Here is a 25,198-nt window from a genome sequence, read left to right as displayed (position 1 = left end):
TATCAACGAAGTGTTTGGGAACGGTGTGGCTAATGAATGCACACTACACTGATGATTTGAGAAGTTCCATTCTGGTGATTTTAACACATTAACTGACATGTGAGTTGTACTTAACTCATAATAGTTTTGAGCCTGGGGCCTTACGAAGCATATGTAACTCACACATCTCTTCACCTTGAGAACCATGAGAACTATTTTTCAAGGTGCATAAAACTCATGCACAGGAAATAAAAATAAACAAATTTTTCATTAAATTAGAAAGGATCATTTTGTTTTCAAAGTTTTTATTCTATTTTCATAATAAAACACCATGGCCCCAATGAAAAATTTTTCTTTCCTAGTGGGGCAGTCAACGTGTTAATCTTGAAAATGAGCGACGTGGGCCACCTGAGACCAAAATGGATAATGATGAGCTGAAAGCTGTAGTGGAAGTAAATCCATCTCAACCTACATGTGAATTAACAGCAAGGTTTGACGTTACTATTCCAACAATAGTGGACCATTTGAAACAAATTGGCAAGGTAAAAGAGCTAGACAGATGGGTTCCGCATGTATTAAACGAGCGCCACAAGAGAAATCGTCTCAAAGCTTGCCTTTCTTTGCTGTCACGACATAAAGGCAAACCATTTCTACACCATATTGTTCCATGTGATGAAAAAGGGATTCTTTTTGACAATTGCAAGCGTTCGGCACAATGGTTGGATAAAGATGAAGTGCAGAAACACAGTCCAAAACTGAATATGCATCAAAAAAAGCTAATGGTGTCTGTTTGGTGGTCTAGCACTGGTTTTATCCACTATAGCGTCACGAAACCTGGTAAGTCGATTACAGTGGGTTTCTGCTGCAACCAATTGAACAAAATGATGAGGATGCTTGAGATTAAGCAGCCGAGACTGGTCAACAGAGACAGGCCCATCCTCTTGCAAGACAATGGTGGACCCACATGTCACACAAACAACGCTGCTCCAATTAAAGAGGCTGGGCTTGGAAATTCTCTGTCATCCACCGTATTCACCAGACCTTGCAATAACTGACTACCACTTATTCCAGGCTTTGGACCACTTCTCACAAGGAAAAATATTCAACTCTCAACAAGCTGTGGAAAACGCCTTTCGAGATTTCATTGCCACTTGCCCTCTGGGCTTCTTCGCTGCTGGCATAAACAAGCTACCTTGAAGATGGCAAAACTGTGTCAATAAGTTAGGCACATACTTTGATTAACTAACTGTACTGCTTCTTGTTTGAGATATAATAGACTACACTTTTGATGTGAAATCAGACATTTCATATTTAATGACCTAATATTGACGTTATACAAATGGTAACATACTGAGTTTTTTCAAAGTAGATTTACATCAAGAATTATATAGATTGAAAGGCTTCAAATCAACACAGTATAACAGAAAATGAAGGACATACTTTATAAACAAGGAAACAAGTTGCCAGTATCTAAAACATAAATGTAAGATTTTGGTTTTGTTTGCATTCTCAGACATTAACTTCATAAAACCTTCCCCCATATCTACTTCCAGTGAATAACAGCTAAATGAATAGAGGCAATATAGCTCTACTGAAGCAGAAGACTATATATATATATAGTAGTGTCAAAAATTACCTATGGATATTTAGGCAATGGTTAGGAAGAATAACCAGTTGTTTTAAAGTTTCTTGTAAATAAAAATTTTCCACAAATTTTAGAAAATAGAAAATACATATAAAATCAATCAAAAGTTTTGATTAATCATCCTTTGACCCTCCACTTTACTTGGTATCAACCGCAATTCTTTCCTTCTTTGCTATGGCTCTTTTAACTTGTTTCTTTCTCTCTCTCTCCTCTTTCCCTTTGTCCAGTCTCAGTTCCCTTTTTCAGTCTCCTTTATCTCCTCATTAGTTACTTCTAACAATAAAGATATATTATTGCACTGGCCAGAAAGAGGAGAGAAATTGTTATTGCTGTTGTTAAGATAGCATTGGTTAAAAGAACACTCCATGCTCTAAAGTGTTGTTCTTTATGGCTTTCTCTTCATGTCCTCTATTTTTCTCCCCTTTGATTCTGAGGAGCTTCTCAGCTATACGATAAGGTATTGACAAAGTTTATCAACAGCTGCACAACTGACATTTGGGCCTGACAATTCTTTATTGCAAGGGGCTGTCTTGTGTATTGCAGGATGTTTAGCAGCATCTCTGACATATACCTGATAGATGCCAGTAGCAGCTTCTCCACAGGTTATGATAACCAAAAAGGTCTCCAAGTACTGACAAATGTCTCCTGGGGACAAAACTACCCCCAGTTGAAAACTACTGGCCGAAGTGATCCAAGTCCCCTCTGAGCTCTTAAAGAGTGTAATCCAGGAAAAAAATTTTGTACATATTTCAAATGAATTATGTCGTAAGTATTACCGCTTTAAGAAATCAGAGGCCAAAAATGTTGATCCATATGTATTTTTATGGTAAACAGCATAAAGCTAGTTACTCTGCCTTTACTTATTTTAACTCATCACAGTACAATTTTTTTAGGACGGTAAATTTTTATTTCACTTTATGCTACTCATATTTGATATAAAGACTATAAAATCAGGTAGAAATTGCTCAAAGTAGATTTTTAAAAAGAGATAGGAAATGAGTCAAGTGCAATCTGTGTTTACACCTAAATAAAACAATATCTAAATATTAACAAACCTCCATTTACTTGACTTTTCCGTCTTACTCGAGAGATCTGTTTGTTAGGCTTTTCTCCTGCTCTTGGTGTTGATGTGATCAAATTATTATCTATATCACGTTCAATTCTACTCCGTTTTGAAGGATTTTCTCTCTCTTCCTTAAGATATAAGAGGAAAAAACATGCACTGAGCACAGTCATTCTGCCTTATGGGTTATACTTTTAAAATGATAAAATATGGTATAATATACTTTCCCCTGTTTTACATATCCAGGAAAAACAAAACGCAATTACAGGTTATATCAAAGAGTGTTAGGGAACACAAGAAAAATTTGATAGTGTTGTAAGGATATTAATACAATTGTAATATACACATATAATTACCACATCCCCACAATTCAGATCCTTTTCCCACAGTTTATTAAATTTTCCAGGCTATCAAAGCATTGAATTGTACAATGTACCCTGAATTTTCCACAATTCTTCCTTATTTTTGGAAATGTCCTAAAGAACCAAAGATCATTTCCTTAAGCAACTCAGGGTAGGAGAGAAAGCCTCAATGAACTTGCTGGCAAGTCACATATCCCCCCCACCACCCCCAGCAAAAAAGGAAAAGGTCTGCCTTTGCCATACTCCTCACTGCCAACCTCAATTATTTAAATGCCCAAACTGATATCATAGAGTCTACCCCTTAAAAACCTCTTCATTTACTGTCTTACGTGGGACAAGTCCACGTGACCACTTTAGACTATTCTTACAGAATTACTGACTAAAATAGTATACTTCAAGGCATTAGCCTGATTTTTCTCCTTTTATATATATTTTCTTCTCGTTTGTAAAGATTTTCTGAGTAATCTACCACAAACAATTTTCTTACATTATAATATTGCCCTATAATTCCTTGCTGTTTTAATTAGTACCTGAAATCTTTTGATAAAGATTAGATTTTCAAATCTATACACTATATATAATTTATACATAAATTTGACATGCTCATCTATTCTTTTTTGTATTCAATGCCTTGATCCCACAGAAAGTAATAAAATATACTAACATGCATTTTTAAAAAGCTGACTATTCTATTATTTCTGGAAAAAACCTTGGTATTGTAAATGGTGAAAACTACAATTTCCCATTTGGATCAAAACAGAAAAGAAGATATTCCTGCAATACAGAATTTTACTTTTACTCAGTAGTTTCTCTAATTTTAGGTAGCTCCATAAAACCAATATAACATTATAGCACAGAATAATGCCTCAGTGATCCACAACAAAATTCTTCAAATTTTCACTATTATTCCTCTATATTTTAAAATGACGAAGAGGAAGTCTCTTATCTCTAACATGGGATCTCCATTATCAGGAAATATAAGTGCTCTTTATAAAATCCATCTAGAACAGAAATAATACAGCAAAGCGTCAACTACATACACTAAGCTCTAGTCTCCCCTTTAAGAAATTTCTTAGTACAGCTGCCATAACATAAATACATACATTTCAGAAAACCCTGCATTCTGCAACACTAAAGTAACAATGCTTAAGGAAAAAATGTGTACGGGAGAAGGGAGAGGGGTATGTTGGGACAGATTACTTCATGCAACTGTAACTTTGTAACCATAGCACAATGTGACTGTAACTTTGTAACCAAGGCACAAACAAAAACACATCCGGACCTCCAGAGCTAACTTGGACACGCCAGTCAGGCAAAGAGTAGTTGGAATGCAACCTCAGAACATAAAACTTACTAAAAACAAGAAGTAGAAACAGGGGCCTATGGGACCTGAGAAGTGGAGCCTCAAGCCAGTGGAGCTGCTGTGCCTTAAGATGGGCACAAAAGGAAATGCGAATTACCACATGTAAAGACTCTCTGCTAGACCAGGGTGGACCTCTCTGGGGAGTGAGCCTCTGTTGCAGGTTATCGACTTTAATGAAAAAGCAAAAATAAAAACAAAGAACAAAAAACAAAACAAACAAGCAAACAAACAAAAAACAGGTGAAAGGGCTTTTGCCCAAGCAGTTGAACTTAAAGTTTTCTTTATTTTCTTTCCTTGCTTTCTTTATTTTCCTTCCTTCCCTCCCTCCCTCCCTCCTTCCTGTCTTTCTTTCTTTTCTTTTTTTTTTTTAAGAGATAGGGTCATTCTGTCACCCAGGCTGGAGTACCGTGGTGCAATCATAGCTTCCTGCAGCCTCCAGTTCCTAGGCTCAATCAATCCTCCTGCCTCAGCCTCCAGAATAGTTGGGATTGCAAGGTGCATGCCACCATGCCTGGCTAATTTATTTATTTTACTTCATTTTTAAAAGACAGGGTTTTACTGTTACCTGCTGAGAATACAGTGGCCCCATCATAGCTCAAATTCCAGGGCTCAAGCAATCCCCTCCCAAGTAGCTGGGGCTATAGGAACATGCCACAACACCTGGTTAATCTTTAAATTTTTGTAGAGATGGGGTCTCACTATGCTGCCCAGGCTGGTCTTAAACTTCTGTCCTCAAGCAATCCTCCTGTCTCAGCACTCCCAAAGCATAAGCCACCATGCCAGGCCTGAAGACTTCTTTTACAAAATAAACTACATGTTAGAAAGTACCAAAGAATACCAAAGATATCAAATCATACAGAGCATATTCTTAGATCACAATGATATTAAGTTAGAAATCAACAACTATAAGATATCTAAGAAGTGTCCAAATATCTGGAAATTAAGTAACACATTTCTAAGTAATCCATGGGTCAAGGAATAAATCACAAAGAAAAGGAAATAAAAATATTAATATAACTTATCAAAATGTGTGGGATACAAGGAAAGCAGGATGTTGAAATTCTTACCATTAAATACTTACATTAGAAAAAAAATAAAAGTGTACAATCAAGGATCTAAGCAAGGGGCTGGCAAACTACAGTCATAGGCATAGTATGGCCAGGAAACTAAGAATGGTTTTATATTTTTAAATGGTTAGAGGAAAAAAAATCAAAAGAATAATATTTTATAGCAAATGAAAACTATATGAAATTGAAATACAGTACTTCCTCCTTCTGCAAAGGGGATACATTTCAAGATCCCCCAGCAGATGCCTGAAACTAGATAGTATAGAACCCCATATATACTACGTTTTCTCCTATACATACATATAGCTATGATAAAGCTTAATTTATAAATTAAATACAGTATGAGATTAATAAGAACAATAAAATAGAATAATTATCAGCTTCATTACTCTTGCAGTTTGGGGCCATTATTAAGTAAAATAAGTATTATGTGAATACAAGCACTACAATATGATAACCAAGAAGGCTAACTGACTAGCAGGTAGGTAGGGTATCCAGTGTGGGTGGAGTAGGACAGAGTGAGATTTTAATCACACTACTCAAAACAGCAGACAATTTAAAACTCATGAATTGTTTATATCTGGAATTTTTCATATAATAATTTCGGACTATGGTTGACTGCAGGTAACTGAAATCGTGGCAGGTAAAACCACAGATAAGGGCGAAGTACTGTACCAATGTCCAAAGTCATGCTGATTCATTTATATATTGCCTACAATGGCAGAGTTGAGTAGTAGTTGCAACAGAGACAATACAGCCTGCAAAACCTAAAATATTTATCTGAAATATTCAAGAAAAATTTCACTGATCCCTAACCTAAGCTCCCACTTCTAGAAGCTAGAAAATTAAAAGTAAATCAAACTGGAAACAGAAAATTATTAAAAACAAAGGGCAGAAATCAGTTAAATAGAAAGTGACAGAAAATAGAAAAAATCTTTTTTAAAAAATAATGAATCTGATAAGCCTTAACGAGACAGATCAAAATAAAGATAAATCATGAATTATCTACATCAGGAATGGAGAGACATCATTACAGATCCCACAGACATCATTATGTTAATACAGAAATACCACGAAAACTTTACACCAAATAAATCAATAACTTAGATGAATGGTCAAATTCCTTGAAGATATATATGATTAAAACTGAAACAAGAAACAGAAAAGCTAAGTAATCCCATATATATTAGAAAAGTTAAATTACAATAAAAGGATCACACAAAGAAAATTCCAGTCACATTTCAGAAATCCTACTCCAGAATTCACCAGTGAGGGGATTCTGTCAAAAATTTAAGGATAAAATAATACCAATCCAACACAGTTCTTTCAGAAAAGAGAAGCAAGAGGAACAGTAACACCAACATACTCCTGATCCCAAATCTAAAAGCATTTCACATCAGTACAAAACTATATGGCCAGGCGCAGTGGCTCATGCCTATAATCCTAGCACTTTGGGAGGCCAAGGCAGGTGGATCGTTTGAGCTCAGGAGTTTGAGACCAGCCTGAGCAAGAGCAAGACCTCGTCGCTACTAAAAATAGAAAGAAATCGGCTGGACAACTAAAAATATATATAGAAAAAATTAGCCGGGCAGGGTGGTACATGCCTGTAGTCCCAGCTACTAGGGAGGCTGAGGCAGAAGGATTGCTTGAGCCCAGGAGTTTGAGGTTGCTGTGAGCTAGGCTGATGTCATGGCACTCTAGCCCGGGCAACAGAGTTGAGACTCTATCTCAAAAAAAAAAACAAAAAACAAAACAAAACTATAGACCAAAATCCCTCATCAACCCAGAAATAAAAAAAATCCTTAAAAAACAAACAAAACCCTCCAGCTAGTCAACTTCAACATACAAGTTATGGTTTTCCATTCAAAATTAATTTATGTACTATTCCACATTAAAAGAATAAAACAGGAAATCTGAAGAACATCTCAAAAGCAGAAAAGCCTGACAAAACTCAACAACATGATAAAACCTCTTCATAAACTAGGAATATTAATAAAAGGGAACTTCCCCAAACTGATAAAAGATAACTATGAAAAACATCTAGCTAACATCGCACCTAATGGTGAAACAAATTCTTTTTCCCTAAGAACAAGGCAAGGGTGTTTGCATTTACCACTCCTATAAAACATCGTACTACAGGTCCTAAACAATGTATTAAGAGAAGAAAAAGAAACAAAAGCCTCAGTGATCAAAAAAGAGTAAGTAAAACTCTCATTCTTTGGCATATGACATGATTATAGATGTATGAAATCTATGAACTCTTCCAAAGACTAGAACTATTTAGTGATTTAGCAAGTTCACACAGTACCTGGTCAATACTGAAAAATATTTCTATATATTAGCAACAAATAGAAAAGAAAAATGTTAAGTGTATACCATTTAAAACACTATCACAAAACACCAAATATGTAAGAATAAAACTACTGAAAGTTGTACAAGACCTCTACATTACTCAGAAAAATTAAGAATATGTATTAATGAAGGGGTATATCATGATCACGAATTCGCAGACTCAGAATCAATACTGTTAAGATGCCCATTCTCACTAAACGATCTACACTTTCAATATAATTTCTATTGTAATTCCAGTGGCTTTAACAGAAGAAATAGATAAGCTAATTCTTTCCTTTCTTTTTTTTTCCCCCAAGACTAGAGTCTCAACTCTGTCGCCCCAGCTAAAGTGCACTGGCGTCATGGTAGCTCACTGCAACCTCAAACTCCTGCGCTCAAGTGATCCTCCTGCCTCAGCCTCCCAAGTAGCTGGGACTACAGGCATGCACTACCATGCCTGGCTAATTTTTCTATTAATTGTAGAGATGGGGTCTCACTCTTGCTCAGGCTGGTCTTGAACTCCAGAGTGAAAAGCAATCACCCTGCCTGGAACTCCCAGAGTGCTAGGATTATAGGTGGGACCACCGCATCCAGCCTAGACAAGCTAATTCTAAAATTTATATGAACATATAAAGAATCTAAAACAATAAAACAAACTTGAAAAAGAACAAAGTTGGAGGACTTATACTATTTCATTTTAAGACTCACTATAAAACCACATTAATAAAGACAGTGTAGTACGGGTATAAAGATAGATATACAGTTCAATGGAACAAAACACATATGAGAAAGACATCCACACATGTATGGCCTTTTGACTTTCAAGGAAGGTATAAATCTAATGTGGACATAAAACTCTCTTTAACAAATGTTGCTTTTTTTTATGATTTCAGAATGTTACGGGGATACAAACATTTTAGTTACATGAATTGCTTTTGTGCAGTTTGAGTCAAAGTTATAAGTGTGTCCCTCCCCCATATAGTGCGCACTGTACCTGTTATGTGTGAATTTACCTGTCCCCTCCTCCCCTCTTGCACCTGCTTGATTTCCACTGAATTTTACTACCATATATGCACGTGTACTGACCTATAAGTTTCAATTTAGTAGTGAGTACATATGGTTTTTGTTCTTCCACTCTTGTGATAGTGCACTTAAAAGCATGGTCTCCAGTTCCATCTAGGTTGTTACAAAAGGTATTAGTTCACCATTTTTTTATGGCTGAGTAATACTGCATGGTATATGTATACCATATTTTATTGATCCATTCATGTGTTGATGGGCACCTGGGTTGATTCCACATCTTTCCGATTGTGAATTTTGCTGCTATAAACATTTGGGTACAGTTGTCTTTTTTATAAAATGTCTTTTTTTCCTTTGGGTAAATACCTAGTAGTGGGATTCCTGGATCAAGTGGTAGGTCTACTCTTAATTCTTTGAGGTACCTCCATACTAATTTCCATAGAGGCTGTACTAAAACAAGTGTATAAGTGTCCCTTTCTCTCTGCATCCAGGCCAGCATCTGTTCTTTTGGGACTTTTTGATAAAAGCCAGTCTCACTGGAGTTAGGTGATATCTCATTGTGGTTTTGATCCCTGATGATTAGAGACATTGAGCATTCTTTCATCTGTTTATTGGCCATTAGTCTACGTTCTTTTGAAAAGCTTCTGTTCATATCTTTTGCCTAATTTTTAATGGGTTTTTTTGATGTTTTCTTGCTGATTCACCTGAGTTCTTCATAGATTCTCATTATTAGCCCTTTATCACATGTACAGCGTGCAAATATTTTCTCCCATTCTGTAGGCTGTCTATTCGCTCTGTGGGTTGTTTCCTTGGTTGTACCGAAGCTTTTTAATTTAGCAGGTCCCATTTATTTATTTTTGTTGTTGCTGTGAATGCCTTTGGGGTCTTCTTCATAAATTCTTTGCCTAGGCCAATATCTACAGGAGTTTTTCCGAACTCTTCATGTAAAATTCTTATAGTTTCATGACTTAGGCTTAAGTCTGTTATCCATCATGAATTAATTTTTGTGAACGGTGAGAGGTGCGGGTCCTGTTTCAGTCTTCTACGTGTGGCTATCCAATTTTCCCAGCACTATTTATTGAGTAGGGATTCTTTTCCCTAGTGTATGTTTTCATCTGCTTTGTGAAAGATCAGATGGCAATATGAGGATGGTTTTATATCTGGGTTCTCTGTTCTGATCCATTGGTCTAGGTCTCTGTTTTTGTGCCAGTACCATGCTATTTTGCTTACTACAGCCTTGTAGTATAGCTTAAAGTCTGGTAAAGTGATGCCTCCCAATTTGTTCTTACTGCTTAAGGTTGCTTTGGCTATTTGGGGTCTTTTCTGGTTCCATACAAAGCGAAGAAGTATTTTTCCTAGATATGCAAAAAAAATGACATCGATACTTTAATGGGGATTGCATTCGATCTGTAAATCACTTTGGGTACCATAGACATCATAACAATGTTGATTCTGCCGAAGCATGAGCATGATATGATTTTCCATTTGTTTACATCCTCTGCGATTTCCTTCCTCAGTGTTTCATGGTTCTCCCTGCAGAGGTCTTTTACCTCCTTGGTTAAATAGATTCCTAGGGATTTTATTCTCTTTGTTGCTATTGTGAAAGGTATTGAATCTCTGATTTCATTCTCAGCTTGACTGCAGTTGCTGTAATAAGAATGCTGATTTGTGTACATTGATTTTATAGCCTGAGACTTTGCTGAACTTGTTTATCAATTCCAGGAGTCTCATGGCAGAATCTTTGGGGTTTTCTAGATACGAGATCATATTGTCAGCAAAGAGCGATAGTTTGACCTCTTCTTTCCCCATTTCGATAGCCTTAATTTCCTTCTCCTGCCTGCTTGCTCTGGCTAGAACTTCTAGCACTGTTAAACAGAAATGGTAATAGTGGGCAACCTTGTTTAGTTCCAGTTCTAAGCAATAATGCTTTCAGTTTTTCCCTGTTCAGTATGATGTTGGCTATGAGTTTGCTGTATATGGCTTTTATAATATTGAGGTATGCCTATTTGCTTAAGAGTTTCTTACCATAAAAGGGTGCTGAATTTTGTCAAATGCTTTTTCTGCATCTACTGAGAGGATCAGATGGTCTTTGTTTATGCTTCTATTTATGTGGTGAATCACATTTATAGATTTGCGTATGTTGAACTATCCTTGCATCTCTGGGATGAAGCCCACTTGATTGTAGTGGATTATTTTTTTGATGTGCAGCTGAATTCAGTTTCCTAGGATTTTACTGAGAACTTTTACATCTATATTCATAAGGGATATTGGTTTGTTATCTTTTTTTATTGTGTCCTTTCCTGGCATTGGTATCAGGGTGACACCGGCTTCCTGTAGAATGGGCTAGGCAGGATTCCCTTCTTCTCTATGTTATGAAATAATTTCTGCAGTCTAGGTACCAGTTCTTCTTTGAAAGTCTGATAAAATTCAGCTGTGAAACCATCCAGAACATGACTTTTTTTCCTTGGGAGATTTTTTTGTTGCTGCTTCCATTTCATTACTTGATATTGGTTTGGTCATGAGTTCTATTTCTTCCTGATTAAGCCTAAGGAGGTTGTGTGTTGCCAAGAATTTGATCATTTCCTCCATGTTTTCAAGTTTATGTGCATAAAGATTTTTATAGCATTCAGAGATAATATTTTGTATTTCTATAGTATCAATGGTAATATCTCCTTTTTCATTTCTGATTGAGATTAGGGAACTTTCTTTTCTGTTTCTGTTTAATATAGTGAGAGGCCTGTCAATTTTGTTCATCTTTTCAAAGAGTCAACTTTTTGTTTCATTAATCTTCTGTATAATTCCTTTGCTATCAATCTCATTTAGCTCTACTCGGACCTTAGTTATTTTTCTTCTGCTGGGGTTGGGATTGGTTTGCTCTTACTTCTCCAATTCCTTGAGATCATTCATTAGATTGCTAATCTGTGATTTTTCTGGTTTTTGGATGCAGACATTTATGGCTGTGAATTTTCCTCTTATGACTATTTTTGCTGAAACCCACAGATTTTTTGGTAACTTGTATCCCCGTTGTCACTTAGTTTGAAGAATCTTAATTTCCTCCTTGAACCAATACCTATCCAGTAGTAGGTTGTTTAATTTCCATGACTTTGTGTACAGTTCAGTGTTTCTATTAGGACTAATTTCTAATTTTATTGCACTGTGGTCTGAAAATATACATAGTATAATTTCTACTTTTGTAAATTTGTTGAGGCATGTTTTGTGGCCTAGGATGTGATCAATCTTAAAGAATGATCCATGAGCTGATGAAAAGAATATATATTCAATGGTTTTTGGGTAGAATGTTCTGTAAATGTCTGTTAGGCCCATTTGTTCTAGAATTCTATTTAAGTCCATCATTTCTTTGCTTATTTTCTACCTGGAGGATCTGTCCTGCTTTGTCAGTAGGGTGTTGGAAGTCCCCAGCTATTACAGCGCTACTTTTTATCATTTTGATTAGATCAAGTAGGGTTTCCTTTATGAATCTGGGCAAATCTGTGTTAGGTGCATAAATATTTAGGATTGTTATGTCTTTTTGTTGAATGGTTCCCTTCACCATTACATAATGACCATTTTTGTCTTTCTTTTCTTTTTTTTTTTTTTTTGAGACAGAGTCTCACTTTGTTGCCCAGGCTAGAGAGAGTGCCATGGCGTCAGCCTAGCTCACAGCAACCTCAAACTCCTGGGCTTAAGAGATCCTACTGCCTCAGCCTCCCGAGTAGCTGGGACTACAGGCATGCGCCACCATGCCTGGCTAATTTTTTCTATATATATTTTTTAGTTGGCCATATAATTTCTTTCTATTTTTAGTAGAGACGGGGTCTCGCTCTTGCCCAGGCTGGTCTCAAACTCCTGACCTCAAGAGCGATCCACCTGCCTCGGCCTCCCAGAGTGCTAGGATTACAAGCGTGAGCCACCACGCCCGGCCTTTGTCTTTCTTTACTGTTGCTGATTTGAAGTCTGTTATCTAACATGAGAATGGCTATACCAGCTTTCTTTCGGTTTCCATTTGCATGGAATAGTGTTTTCCATCACCTCACCTTGAGTCTGAATAAGTCCTTGTGGATTAGATGTGTTTCCTGGAGACAACAGATACTTGGCTTGTATTTTTTTATCCATTCAGCCAGCCTATGTCTCTTGAGTGGGGAGTTCATGCCATTCACATTTATTGAAAGAATTGATCGATGGGGTGTATTTCTGTTCAATCCTGTTGAGTAGAACTTTATTCCTTTGTTTTACCTCTTGAGCCATTGTGGTATCCAGGCTCTGACCTATAACTTTTGGGTGCTTTTATACTGGTGGATGTCTATTCTACTAATCCATGTACAATATAGTTCTGAGTACTTTCTGCAGGGCAGGTCTGGTCTTGACAAATTCCCTCAGTGTTTGCTTGTCTGAGAAAGGCTTTATTTCTCCATCACATAAGAACTTTAGTTTTACAAGATATAAAATTCTAGGCTGGGCAGTATTCTGTTTGAGAAGACTGAGAATGGGGCCTGAATTCCTTCTGGCTTATAAGGTCTCAGTTGAGAAGTGTGCAGTTACTATGATAGGTTTTCCTTCATAAGTTACCTGCCGCTTTCTCCTTACAGCTGGGCTCGTTAAGTAGGAGTGCCTCTTTCATGTTTACTTTGGCCACTCTAATATTTCTAGCAAGGCCAGGGAAATTTTCCTCCGTTATTCCCTCAAATAGGTTTTCCAAACCTTGTGTATTTTCTTCTTTGCCCTCTGGGATGCCTATGATTCTTATGCTGGGCCTCTTTACACAGTCCCATATTTCTTGTAGTTTTGTTAGTTCCTCTTGCTTCTCAGGTCTTTCTCTTTGACTGACTTGTTTAACTCGAAGATGTTGTTTTCAGGCTCTGAGAGTCCTTCTTCTGTCTGATCTAGTTTATACTTAAGGCTTTCCCTTGTGTTTTATTTCCTTAAATGAAATTTTCATTTCTAGATGTTTTGGTTAGACCTTTTTTCTTTAACATAATTCGATTTCCTTAGTAAATTTTTCATTCATTTCCTGCATTATTTCTGTGGTTTCTTTGTGTTGGGTTTCTATATTCTCTTGTCTTTCATTGAGCCTCCTTACAATCCATATTCAAAATTCTGCACCTGTCATTTCAATTTTTCCTTTTTTGGTTGGTATCCACTGGTAGGGAGTTACTGTTTTCTTTTGGGGGTGTCCTTTTGCTCTGACTTTTCACATTTCCAGAGTTCTTTTGCTAATTCCTTCTCATCTGGCCTCTCAGTTGAGACCTGGGGGTGGTAAGCCTGGGGCCTGTCTCTAGGTCCCCAAGGATTGAGTCCTGAGTGTGCCAGGGAGAGGAGTGCTGGTCGTAAGTTGATTATGGGGTGTTCTAGCAGGTTTGGGATACCTCTTGGGTTACTTCTGACCTGCTGTCTTCACCTCTTCCCAACAATGTGTAGTGAGTTAGGTCCTCCACCCTACTTTTAGTGACGGTGGGTGGTACCTGTGAGTGTGTATCAGCCACACCCTGTTTGCTTGAGTTGGAAGAAGCTATAATGTGCTATATCGCTGTTCTCCTTGTCATTTGTTGGTGTTTTTGTGATAGAGCCAGCTGCCGAGATGTTCTTTTGGGTCCCTGGTAGACTCTGATCCCCAGGTGGAGTACTTGAGTATCCCAAGCTTTAGGAGGGACCCTGTAGCTCCCAGGGGGTTTCTTGATCTCCACCAGCACCAAGAAATGTTGCTTGCTAAACTGGATATCTACATGGAAGTTAGGAGGAAGAGAGGCAAAAAGTTTTCCTTCTTCTCCACTTATTAATTTATTTATCTATGTATTTATCATAGTCTCATGGGCTATTTCATTCTAGAAGTTATAATCTGTTACTACACGAGCCATAGAATGAGATATTTCTTCAAGGAACCTGCTAAGTTTTGAATATGGTTTGTCTTCACCAAAACTCACATTGAGGCATGTCCCCAGTGCAAATAACAGTGTTGAGAGATGGTGGGATCTTTAAGAGACATTTGGGTCATGAGAGATGCACCCTCTTGAATGGATTAATGCCATCTCACAGGAGTGAGTTCTCATTCTTGCAGAACTGGATTAGTTACCACAAGCATGGGTTATTATGAAGTAAAGTCACACCTCATGTTTTGCCTCTTTTGCATGTGTTCCTACCAAGTAATGCCATCTACAATGTTATGATGCACAAGGAGGCCCTCACCAGATACAGCTGCATGATTTTGAAATTTCCAACATCCAAAACTATGAACGAAATAAACCTCCTTCTTTGTAAGTTATCCCATCTCAGGTATTCTGTTACAGCAACATAAAATGAACTAAGACAGAACCCTAGCTCCTTTTACTGGAGAATAGTACTGAGAAACCAAGATCTGGGTGCTAGGTGCACATAGTTCAGCAGAGAGAGCAAGGAAATACATTCATGTACCACATATGCTACATAAAGTTTCTCTAAATGAAAGACTACATATACGACGGTGGTTCCATAAGATTATAGGACTCGCTCTGTCACCCCAGCTAGAGTATAGTGGCATCATCATAGGTCAGTGCAACCTCAAACTCCTAGTCTCAAGTGATTCTGCCTCAGCCTCCTGAGTAGCTGGGACTATAGGCCTGTGCCACTACGCCTGGCTAACCGCTTCTATTTTTTCTAAAGACAAGACCTCATTCTTGCTCAGGCTGGTCTCAAACTCCTGGCCTCAAGCAATCCCCCTGTCTGCTGTATCTTTTCTATGTTTAAATGTGTTTAGATATACAAATACTTACCATTCTGTCACAATTGCCTACAGTATTCAGTACAGTAGTACACTATATGTTTGTAGCCTAGGAGCAATAGGCTACACCACATAGCCTAGGTGTGTAATAGGCTATATCATCTACATTTGTGTAAGTACAATCTATGATGTTCACACGATGATGACATCATCAAACAAAATACTTCTCAGAACATATCCCCATTATTAAACAACACATGACTGTATATAAATATATGCATGTAAGGAGGGGTGTATAGAAAAAGACAGAGAGAAAAAATTAATCAATATTACTTCACTTATCCAATTATTATTATTATTATTTTTTTTTTTTTGAGACAGAGTCTCGCTCTGTTGCTCGGGCTAGAGTGCCGTGGCATCAGCCTAGCTCACAGCAACTTCAAACTCCTGGGCTCGAGCAATCCTCCTCCCTCAGCCTCCCAAGTAGCTGGGACTATAGGCATGCGCCACCATGCCCAGCTAATTTTTTCTATATATATTTTTAGCTGTCCAGATAATTTCTGTTTTTAGTAGAGACGGGGTCTCGCTGTTGCTCAGGCTGGTCTCGAACTCCTGACCTCGAGTGATCCACCCGCCTCGGCCTCCCAGAGTGCTTGGATTACAGGCGTGAGCCACCGCGCCTGGCCACACTTATTCAATTATTAAAGAACACATCTAGAGACACTTGCTTACATGACAAGTGGGATTTAACTTTGGTGGAGAGAAAGAAAATTCCCAAATAAAAATATGAAGTATGGCACTAAAGAGTTTCAAAGAAACTTTTCATCTAATCATGTTTTTCAAGCTAAGGGATGCATGCAACCTATCAAGGAAATCATAAAATCAATTTAAAGTATTATAATCATCTTTAAAAGAAGAAACAATAGGACAGAAAAGAAAATTCAAGTATATCACATATATTAATGGTGAGTATAAACACAGTATAAGATGTGTTCCTTTCTGTGGATCACAGATAAAAGATTTAAAACCACTGACTTAATACAAGTGATAAGAATATATTAGTATTTTGTTAAAATGATATCCATATGGAAATTGATGATCTGCAAGTATCATAGAACAGTATTTAGGTAAGAACAGAAGAAAAGGCTGTTTTGTTATAGGGAAAATTCTACAAACCACTTATTTAGAAAGATGTAGAGAGATTCCTGGTACAAAGCAAATATATTTAGTTTGAGCCCTTCATTTCAAATATATATTAGAAACTTTACGGTGCTAAAAGCAGAAAGCCTCCATGTGAACAATCTTACTATTTCCTAATTCTAAAGTCAGAGAAGTGTAAGTCACTAAATCATAAAATGTGGATTTAAAAGAGACAAAAGGCTGGTGGTGGTGACTCACACCTGTAATCCTGGCACTTTGGGAGGCAGATGTGGGAGGACTGCTTAAACTGGGGAGTTTGAGAAAATCCTGGGCAACACATGAAACCCCAACCATACAAAAAAAATATGAAAAATTAGCAGGATATGGTAGCACACACCTGTACTCCCAGCTACTCTGGAGGCTGAGGCAGGAGGATCTCTTGAGCCCAGGAGTTCAAGGCTGCAGTGAGCTATGATCATACCACTGCACTCCAGCCTAGGTGACAGATGGAGAGCCTGTCTCTAAAAACGAGACTGAAGGTTTCATTCAACTGTTATAGGCTGAACTGTAGCCCCCTCAAATTCATATGTTCAAGCTATAACCCTGAGTACCAGACAATATGACTACATTTGAAGATAGACCTTTAAAAAGGGAATTAAGCCAGTGCAGTGGCTTATGCCTATAATCCTAGCACTCTGGGAGGCTGAGGCAGGAGGATTGCTTGAGCTCAGGATTTTGAGAGCAACCTGAGCAAGAGTGAGATCCTGTCTCTACTAAAAATAGAAAAATTAACCAGGCATAATGGCACACACCTGTAGTCCCAGCTACTCAGGTAGCTAAGGCAGGAGGATTGCTTGAGCCCAGGAGTTTGAGGTTGCAGTGAGCTATGATGATGCCAATGCACTCTACCTAGGCCAACAGAGCAAGAGTCTATCGCCAAAAAAAAAAAAAGGTAATGACGTTAAAAGAGGTTTATTAGGGTGAACCCCTAATGCCAATATCACTGGTATCCTTACAAGAAGAGAAGATTAGGATATATACAATACACAGACCAAAGGGTGACCATTTAAGGACACAGTGAGAAGGCAGCCATCTGCAAGTCAAGGAGGGAGGTCTCAGAAGATACCAAATCTGCCGACACCTTGATCTTGAACTTCTAGACAATATCTAGCTACTTTAAGACAGAATGGTAAAAGAGAAGGAGCATACGTATCAGTCAAATACTGACCTGGGTTTAAATTCCAGCACTGTCATTTCTTGGAGATGCACTAGTATACAGGAGGTAAGAGTCACTCTGGAACCAGGATAATTGGTTTCCAGCGTTGCCTCTTAAAACTAAGTAAACTTGAACAAGTTATTTAACTTCCTTGTATATCAGTTTCCTCATGTGTAATAAAGAGATGATAATGCCCACCTCACACAGTTTGTGAGGCTTAAATAAGTACACCTAAAACACTGAGAACACTGGTTGGCAAACAGTAACTGCTCAATAACTGTTAGTAAGTGCTGTTGTACTGTGCTTTTTTAAATATTTTTTTAGAGACAGGGTCTCGCACAGGCTGCAATGTAATGGCCCAATCATAGTTAATGGTAACCTCAAATTCCTGGGCTCAAGTGATCCTCCTACCTCTGCCTCCTGAGTAGCTGGGAACTACAGGTGCATGCCACCATGCCCAGCATGTTATTTTTTATTACATTTTTATCCTGGGAAAGTTACTATTATAATTATTGTTATTATTATTACTGACACTGTGCAAGTTACCTAAGTTTACTAAGTCTCAGTTTTTCTCTTCTATAACATATCAAAAGATAAGGATTAAGAGGACATGCTGGATATAAAGCACTTAATGGACATTCAACATATTGTAGATGTGAATCTCCACCCAAATTTTGAAAAAGCCAATGACGTTGTATTTAAGATAGATACATAAGCAAGCACTATCTACATGTTCAACACAACTTTAGAATACATCATCAAAATGATAGTTTAGGACAATGGAGATAAGAAACCAACAATAATTAAAAGCCAGTATGAGCTCATTAAAATTAATACATGACAAAGTAATCATTTTACTTTGGGTCATTAGTCTGGGAAAAGACACAGTGTACCGTCATTCAGCAAAGCATTCAAATACTAATTTCTTTAACAATCTTATAGAATATGATTTTAAAAATTTCAGTTGAATAACAGTATAATTAAGTGAATTTGTAACTGTAGGAAAAAATCTTATTCTAAAATATTAATTAATGAATAAGACATTAGTTTACAAACAGGTTTTTCATGGCCCTTTCCTATGCAACATTTTTGCATCAACAGGCTTTAATGAGAACTCTCAGATTTTGGTTAGAAAAAAAAAAGAAACCTGACAGAAATCTCCACAGGAAAATCTTGAATGTTTTAGTTAACAGGAGTAAAAATTTCCTGACCAGCAAAGACTGAGCCAATTACCAAAAGAGGAAAGAAAAGTATAATATAAAATCACACTGACAGAAAAAAGTTCCAGTGAAAGAAAGTACGGGTGACCCTTAAACACGGGTTTGAATTGTAAAGGTCCACATAAACAAATTGTCTTTCACCTTCTGCCACCCCAGACAAGACCAACCCTTCCGCCTACTCTTTCTCCTCCTTATCCTACTCAATGTGAAGATGATGAGAATGAATACCTTTATAATGATCCACCTCCACTTAATAAATTGTAAATACATTTACTCTTCCTTATGATTTTCTTAAGAACATAGCCTTTTTACTAGCTTACTTTATTGTAAGAATATAGTAATACACACAGTATGCAAAATGTGCATTAATTGACTAATTAGGTTATCAGTAAGGCTCCAGTCAACAGTAGGTTATTAATAAAGTTGCTGGGGAGTGAAAAATTTTATGTTGGAAGAGGACCAAGGTGGCAGAGTAGACTCAGCCTGCACTTGCCACTCTCAAGGAGAGGATCAAAGGATGCAGGTCTCTACCTGCAACCACAAATGACTCATCTCAAAGAGAGCATTGTGAAGCATCAAAGAAGCAACTAGGGACACCCAAACCAAGCGAGGGACACGTAGGGTGATTCACTGGGCAAGACTGAAAGGTACTTGGGGAAAGCATCTACACATGGGGAAGGGGTAGGGGAGAGATCCCCGGAGCTCCACACTGCCCCAGTAGACGCTGCAACCCAAGCAGTGAGGGGGCTCCCCCACCACAGCAGGCCTCCAAACTGATCAGGGAGCTAGCTGCCTGGAGACTGTGCAGCAGCATCGCCCTGGAGAGCAGGCACAGTGGGGTCCCGCCAGCTTCTGGTCTCAGGTCGCTTCAACAGACATAACTCTGTAGTCTCAGCCCAAAGCACCCGGTGTACAGAGAAGCTGGCCCCACTGCAGCCACCTCCCTATTACCCCTGCCAGTCCAGGGACAGAGTGGGGAGGATGGATGTTCTTAGGCACACTGTGACTGGGTGCTGTGCTCTTAACCCCTTCCACAAGCTGGCTCCCAGGCATTCAAGCAAAGACACCCACTAGCTCTCAGCATCTGCCAGCACCATCTCGACAGTGCCGCCACTACCACCTGAGTAGCACCATAGCAGCTACCAGGCAGACCGTGCCTGGAGGGAGAGACCATACCTCTCCGGCATGGCATCACACATCTCTCCAGCCCCACAAACTGCAGGTGGCCCAACCGCTGTAGCCTGACATGCAACCCCACCACCAACCATGGTCCTGTGATCCACCCAGACATCCGCCAAGATCCTACAACTCGTCTCGCTGCTGGCTGTACTGCTGTGACATGCCCAGGCACCCAACCAAGGTCTTGAGACCCACTCTGACATTGGCTGCACTCCCATGATGTGTCTAGGCTCCTGCCACAGTCACGCTACCCATCACCATGGAGAGAGACTTGTCCAGCCCCCAGGAAGAGCTTCCAACGGCAGCCTGGGGACCAACCCATCAATCCAAATGAGTATGCCTCAACAGTAGGTTGGACTTTGACAACCACAGGGGAATGGGAAAATGGCATTCAAGAGCTGCGACACAGGTTCTCAGTGCATCCCTCTCCAACTGGGTCAATTCTCTGGAGTAGGACACAAAACCACTATCTATCTAGGGACCTCTGCTCCTTCTCACTAGGTAGGTGAGTTCCCAGGAAAGGAGAACGGTACACCACAAACCTATCAGCCTAGAGCTGAGAGGAGAGGTTTCAGACAAGAAGAAACCAGCAAAAGAATTCTGATGACATAAAAACAAAACAACAAGCTAGTTAAAGAGTCATTTAGGAAATTACAAAGTACAGCAGGTGGAGAACCTGTAGGCTTAAGGCCACATGTGGCCTTCTAGGTCCTTAAGTGCGGCCTTTTGACTAAATCTAAATTTTACAGAACAAATCATTTTAGTACTAGGTTATTAAGTATGAAATGTCCAATGTCCTTAAGTACTAAGATTGACAGTTGGTATCTCTAACATTTCATATTGACATTCCTTGTTTTCTTTTTATTGTGAAGGTACATCCTCAGTCTTTCAAATGTACAGTTCACCTTGTCATTATCTTTCAAAAAAATTTTTAGGCCAGGTGCGATGGTTCACACCTGTAATCCTGGCACTCTAGGAGGCCAAGGTGGGAGGATCGCTCAAGGTCAGGAGTTCGAGACCAGCCTGAGCAAGAGCAAGACCCCGTCTCTACTAAAATATAGAAAGAAATTATCTGGACAGCTAAAAATATATATAGAAAAAAAATTAGCCGAGCGTGGTGGCACATGCCTGTAGTCCCAGCTACTTGGGAGGCTGAGGCAGAAGGATTGCTTGAGCCCAGGAGTTTGAGGTTGCTGTGAGCTAGGCTGATGCCATGGCACTCTAGCCTGGACAACAGAGCGAGACTCTGTCTCAAAAAAAAAAAAAAAAGTTTTTTTTTAGAGCATTTTTTGTGAAACAATGAATAAGTCAAAAATTTGAGTTATTTTTGAATACAAGTTCCATCATGGAACCAATGCTACACAGACAGCTAGAAATACCAACGAAGTGCTTGGGAAGGGTATGGCTAATGAACACACAGTATGTTGATGGTTTGAGAAGTTCTGTTCTGGTGATTTTAATCTTGAAAATGAGTCCCATAGGCGATCTGAGACCAAGGTGGAGAATGATGAGCTGAAAGCTGTAGTGGAAGTAAATCCATCTCAACCTACATGTGAATTAACAGCAAGGTTTTTGTTTGTTTGTTTGTTAATTTTTTTATTTTTTTCAAAATATACTTTTTTCTTTTTTTAAAATTACTTTTTCTTTTTGAGACAGAGTCTCACTCTGTTGCCCGGGCTAGAGTGCCATAGCATCAGCCTAGCTCACAGCAACCTCAAACTCCTGAGCTCAAGTGATCCGCCTGCCTCGGCCTCCCAGAGTGCTAGGATTACAGGTGTGAGCCACCGTGCCCGGCCTAGCAGCAAGGTTTGACATTACTATTCCAACAATAGTGGACCATTTGAAACAAATTGGCAAGGTAAAAGAGCTAGACAGATGGGTTCCGCATGTATTAAACGAGCGCCACAAGAGAAATCGTCTCAAAGCTTGCCTTTCTTTGCTGTCACGACATAAAGGCAAACCATTTCTACACCATATTGTTCCATGTGATGAAAAAGGGATTCTTTTTGACAATTGCAAGCGTTCGGCACAATGGTTGGATAAAGATGAAGTGCAGAAACACAGTCCAAAACTGAATATGCATCAAAAAAAGCTAATGGTGTCTGTTTGGTGGTCTAGCACTGGTTTTATCCACTATAGCGTCACGAAACCTGGTAAGTCGATTACAGTGGGTTTCTGCTGCAACCAATTGAACAAAATGATGAGGATGCTTGAGATTAAGCAGCCGAGACTGGTCAACAGAGACAGGCCCATCCTCTTGCAAGACAATGGTGGACCCACATGTCACACAAACAACGCTGCTCCAATTAAAGAGGCTGGGCTTGGAAATTCTCTGTCATCCACCGTATTCACCAGACCTTGCAATAACTGACTACCACTTATTCCAGGCTTTGGACCACTTCTCACAAGGAAAAATATTCAACTCTCAACAAGCTGTGGAAAACGCCTTTCGAGATTTCATTGCCACTTGCCCTCTGGGCTTCTTCGCTGCTGGCATAAACAAGCTACCTTGAAGATGGCAAAACTGTGTCAATAAGTTAGGCACATACTTTGATTAACTAACTGTACTGCTTCTTGTTTGAGATATAATAGACTACACTTTTGATTCGAAATCGGACATTTCATATAATGACCTAGTAAAAGGAGTGCAGCAGAGAAAGGTGAAGCTTTTCTTGCCTCCTTTGGTGGCTAAAAAAGAACAATCTTGAAATCAGATGGCCACAGGTTCCCCACCCCTGCCTAAAAGAAAAAAATCTCAGAGCTTGAAAACAAGGCTTTTGAGCTAACCCAGTCAGTAAAACATGCAGAAAAAATAAAGAATGAACCATCACTGAGAAAATATGGGACTATGTCAAACGAGCCAATATACAAATTATAGGTATCCCAGAGGGAGAAGAAGAAAAAACAAAAAGCATGGACAACCTATTCAAGGGAATTATTGAGGAAAACTTCCCTGGTATCACCAGAGATTTAGATATCCAGATACAAGATGGTCTTCAAACTCCAGGGAGATTCATAGCAAACAGGACATCCCCAAGGCACATAGCCATCAACCTAACCAAAGTCAAAATGAAGGAGAAAATTCTACAAACTGCAAGACAAAAGCAACAACTAACCTGTTAAGGAAAGCCCATCTGGGCTAACAGCAGAATTCTCAGAGGAAATCCTACAAGGTACAAGGGATTAGGGACCGATATTTAGTCTTCTTAAACAGAACTATCAGCCAGGATTTCTGTATCCTGCAAAAAAACTAAGTTTCATAAATGATGGAGAAATAAAGACTTTTCCAGACAAGCAAGTAATAAGGGAATTTGTCAGTACTAGACCTGCCCTACAGGAAATACTCAAAAGTGCATTACACATGGAACAGCATGATAGATATCTACCAGTCTAAAAACACCCGCAAGTTAAAGTTCACAGCTCTTATAAATAATAATAGCACAAGAGGAAAAACAAAATAAGGTATCATCCAAAATGATAAACAGAACATGAGCCCACATATCAATATGAAAACTCAATGTGAACAGTCCGTATGGCCCACTTAAAAGACACAGACTGACTGGATGAAGAATCACAACCCAGCTATTTGCTGTCTCTAAGAAACAAAACTAAACCACAAGGACTGACACAGACTCAAGGTAAAGAGATGGAAAAAAATATTCCACACAAATGGAAACCAAAAGTGAGCAAGTGTAGCCATTCTCTTAACAGATAAAACAGACTTGAAATCAACAATGGATTAAAAAAAAAAAAAGACAAAGATGGTTGTTATATAACAGTAAAAGGGCCAATTCAAGACACAACAATCCTAAATATATATATGCACCTAACAGAGATACTCCCAGATTCATAAAGCAAATTATACTAGATCTAAGGAAAGAAATAACATTAGCATCTTAATTGCCTTCAAAATCCCACTGACAGAACTGGACAGATCATGGAAGCGAAAAATGAATAAAAGAACACTACACTAGACTTGAATGGGACTCTAGAACAAATGGACCTAACAGATATTTATAGAATATTCTACCCCAAAACTACTGAATATACATTCTTCTCATCAGCACATGAGACATTTTCCAAAATTGATCACTATCTTAGGCCACAAAACAAGTCTTAGCAAATTCAAAAAAATCAAAATCATACCATATATCTTCTCAGATCTCAGTGGAATAAAACTAGAAATCAATTCCATGAGAAACTCTCAAATCTACACAAAGTCATGGTAATTAAACAACCTGCTGCTGAACAATCCTTAGGTCAATAATGAAATTGAGATGGACATCAAAAGATTCCTCAAACTGAATAAAAAAGGTAACACAAGCTTTCAAAATCTATGGGATACATACAGCGAAAGCACTCCTAAGAGGAAAGTTCATAGCCTTAAATGCTTACATCAAAAAGACAGAAAGATCACCAATTAACAACCTAATGTCACATCTCAAGGAACTAGCAAAAGAAAAACAAAGCAAATCCATAGCCAGCCGAAGAAAAGAAATAACAAAGCTTAGAGCATAATTAAATGAAATGGAAAAAAAAATTACAAACGATCAATGAAACAAAAAGTTGGTTCTTTGAAAATATACACAAAATTGACAGATGACTAGCCAGATTAACCAGAAGTAGAAGAGAAAGGACTCAAATTCGATCAGAAATGAAAAAGGAGACATTACAACTGATGTACACAGAAATATAAAATATCATTCATGAATACTATGAAAACCTCTATAAAAAGAAACTAGAAAACCTAGGGGAAATGGATAAATTCCTGGAAACACACAACCTCCCAAGCCTGTATCAAGAAGAAACAGAAATCCTGAACAGACCAATAACAAGCAGCAAGATTGAAGCAGTAATAAAAAACATCCCAAGAAAAAAAAGCCCCAGGCCAGACAGATTCACAGTCGAATTCTACCAGACCT

At 38.4% G+C, this 25,198-nt stretch overlaps 1 protein-coding gene across 2 annotated transcripts in view; it reads right to left on the bottom strand.

Moving 5' to 3' along the window:
- The window catches only part of CTDSPL2 (CTD small phosphatase like 2), a 92,606-nt gene that overhangs the window by 36,232 nt on the left and 31,176 nt on the right, over window positions 1–25,198 (bottom strand). For both annotated transcript variants that reach the window (XM_045528056.1, XM_045528047.1), the window contains exon 3: window positions 2,680–2,818. In XM_045528056.1, coding sequence (XP_045384012.1) covers window positions 2,680–2,818 — 139 coding nt within the window. The remainder of the gene's footprint in view (window positions 1–2,679; window positions 2,819–25,198) is intronic.

Source organism: Lemur catta, chromosome 1 (assembly GCF_020740605.2).
Source record: "Lemur catta isolate mLemCat1 chromosome 1, mLemCat1.pri, whole genome shotgun sequence".
In the NCBI taxonomy this organism is placed as follows: domain Eukaryota; kingdom Metazoa; phylum Chordata; class Mammalia; order Primates; family Lemuridae; genus Lemur; species Lemur catta.
The sequence above is the reverse complement of the archived record's forward strand: the minus strand, read 5'-3'. Positions and strand labels throughout refer to the sequence as shown.